The sequence below is a fragment of the Lontra canadensis genome, unplaced genomic scaffold (assembly GCF_010015895.1).
Source record: "Lontra canadensis isolate GAN:19392208 unplaced genomic scaffold, GSC_riverotter_1.0 scaffold1042, whole genome shotgun sequence".
Classification (NCBI taxonomy): domain Eukaryota; kingdom Metazoa; phylum Chordata; class Mammalia; order Carnivora; family Mustelidae; genus Lontra; species Lontra canadensis.
In genome coordinates this window covers 1,804-4,776 of record NW_022632026.1, presented here as the reverse complement: position 1 = coordinate 4,776, position 2,973 = coordinate 1,804, and the positions used below count along the sequence as shown (strand labels likewise).

General features: G+C 30.9%; 1 protein-coding gene across 1 annotated transcript; it reads right to left on the bottom strand.

Moving 5' to 3' along the window:
- Positions 1-357: 357 nt before the first annotated feature.
- On the bottom strand, positions 358-1,296 carry LOC116863388 (olfactory receptor 6C6-like). Its single transcript, XM_032850848.1, has one exon. The coding sequence runs from the start codon at positions 1,294-1,296 to the stop codon at positions 358-360; it is 939 nt and encodes a 312-aa protein (XP_032706739.1).
- Positions 1,297-2,973: the final 1,677 nt, after the last annotated feature.

The following is a 2,973-nucleotide window of genomic DNA, read 5'->3' as shown; positions in this document are numbered from 1 at the left end:
TCCTAGAGTTCCAATAGTAGTGCATGTTATTATATTGATGTCTGATACTTATTTAAAATTTTTATAATGAATATCTATTTAAAGTCATGTTTTTGAGGAGGTCAGAACCATGTTTTGTAGAGTGAAAGAAATTTCACATTTGTGTTGATAACTCAAGTGAATACTCATACTTTATTTAGCACAGGACTGTTAATCATGGAGTAGGAGGAAAAGATGAATTGTGGTGACAGGTGTAGTTAAATATTATGAGGTATAAATATTAGATGGACTATTTGAAGAATATATTAAGTAAGCTTATAAAATGAGTCAAAATTTTTATTTACTTTTTAGCTAAGATTTTAAAATTAAATTTCCTCTTCATTTTTTGAAAAAAGAGAAAATCTTTTGGAGTATATCCTTGAAGGCTTGTTTCACTTGCTGGTTTCTGAGAGTGTAAATGAAAGGGTTTAATAAAGGGGCAACCGAGGTGTAAATAACAGTTACACCTTTGGATAAAGTCACCCTTTCCTTTGCTGTTGGCTTTATGTAATTAAAGATACAGCTACCATAAGTAAGGGAGACTACAATCATATGAGAAGAACAAGTAGAAAAAGCCTTTGTTCTTTTCTGAGCAGAGGGGAGTTTTAGAATGGTCTTGATAATGTATGTGTAGGAAAGAATTACTAAAGGCAACGTGATCAGGAGTATTCCAATAGCTAAGGCAAATGAAAGCAATTCCAGTAAATGAGTGTCAGTACAGGAAAGCTGCAGCACGGGGGAAGTGTCACACATGAAATGATCAATTACTCTGGAAGCACAGAAATCCAGTGTCAATCCCAAGGCCACTGGTGGAAATGTAAACAGAAAGCCAATTGTCCAAGAGCTGAATAGTAGTTGGTAACAAACTTTGTTGTTCATAATGATGGGGTAATGGAGGGGTTTGCAGATTGCTACATACCGGTCAAAACACATGGCAGCCAGTAGGTAAAATTCTGTAATTTCTAATAAGAGGAAAAAGAATAACTGAGATGCACAACTATTGTAGGAAATTATTTTGTTTTTAGTCATGATGCTTATCAGGTATCTGGGAATACAGACTGTTGTCAATGAGGCTTCCAAGAAGGAGAAATTTCGGAGGAAAAAATACATGGGAGTCTTGAGGCGGGGATCTAGCAAGGTAAGAAGGATGATGGTTAAGTTCCCAATCACACTCAACACATAGTTTAGGAAGAAAAATATAAAAATCACAATTTGCAATTGTGGGTCATCAGTCAATCCTAGGAGAATGAACTTGATCTCTCTTGACTGATTCCTCATTTCCGATTTGAATATTATGAAAATAGATATAGGAAAACAACTCCAGAAGTGGAAATAAGAGGAGTTTTTAAGAAGGTACAGACAGAAAAAAAACAAAAAGCAAAAAACCAAAAATAATAGTCAGAAACGTAAATAAGTTAAAAAAAATGATCTGATTTCACAAGACAGTTGATACTTAAAACTATAGCATAGATCAACCTAAGAACCTCTAACAGATGATTCCATTTAAACCTTAGTTATGGTAACAAAACTACTTAATTTTTTCTTTTTTCTATTGGAACTTAAAAGATAACTTAAATTTTAGCTGATCATTTCCAAATGAGCTGATTTCTATTTCGGTATTCTAAATAGAACATAAGCTTGACTTTAAATGTATTTTCTATGTATATCTTAAAAATTATTGAAAAAATTCTTGTAACATTTAGAAAATTAATACCAATTATTTATATGTAATATTCTTCAAAAATTCTTAGCTCATTAAAACACTTAAAAATTTGTAATATATAGAAATAATCACAGTTACATATTTTCTCTATGGCTGAAATATTCTGATTTATGTTATTATTTTGTTTTGGTGCAGTACTTCTGCATTGTTCCTTTATTTCGTTTCACTTAATTATTCTTTTTCTTTGGTTTCAAATGCATCAGTCTTCTCATATCAGTTGCATTTAATCATGAAGCTTTGACTATTGCATCTACATAAAAACAGAAAAGTAAATGACAGTTCAGAAGTCAGTAGATTACCTGACTTTTACTTGTGAGAATGCTCTCATTTATGAGCTAGATATTTATTGCAAATTTTAAGTGACTTACCATATCTCAAATACAGTAATATAATTTTCTCCTTATAGGAATATGGTAGAAACAGTGGTCAAAAATAAATGATGACTATTCTCTCTCAAGAAGAATTCTAAAAACATATGCATTCTCAAAATTATATGCATCTGTTAATTACTTTCACTTCCACTGCTACTCATTAAAATGACAGAATCCAGATATTACATATAATTAGAATCCTCTTTCAGGCTAGGTAAGATTCATTTTCTGTCTTCTTTTCTTATATATTGAAATGAAGCTGAATGTCTCCATAAAAATTCATAATGGAAATGTAATGCTATAAATGAAAAGACGTTTTGGAAAATCCCTCATATGAAAGGAACCCAAATTTTGTAACAAAGAATTCTTGCTTCATATTGTGCACTAACAAAATGCACAGTTTTATCATTTTTCTCAAAAGACACTCAAGGGATTAATTAAAAAAAAAGAAGAAGAAAAGAAAAATAAATGACCTCTGGAGACTCATGTCAGGAATATCAGTTATGTAAGAAACAAAACAACAACCAAAACAAACAAACAAACAAAAAAGGAAAGAAAGAAAAACTGAATTGCTATAAGCACAAAACTGATTTTCTTTAACTACAAAACAAAACAGATATGCTCCCAAAAGAGAACTAGAAATATTTTAAACTCTATACTTAATGCCAAAAGAATTTCAGATATTCCAGTTCCTTGGGACAGTATGATCATTTCTACACATTAAGGTGGTTTATCTCAAAAGGAAACTTTCTCTTGCTTTCTTAGTCAATGTTAGGATTTCACTAACTTCTGACCTATGCCCCAAATTGGAGGTCAATAACAATAGTTAAATACTTTGCTATTTTTTAAATTTTGAAACAA

Excerpts from the sequence above, each read along its gene's own strand:
- LOC116863388 (XM_032850848.1), bottom strand. The coding sequence starts at position 1,296 with ATGAGGAATCAGTCAAGAGAGATCAAGTTCATTCTCCTAGGATTGACT.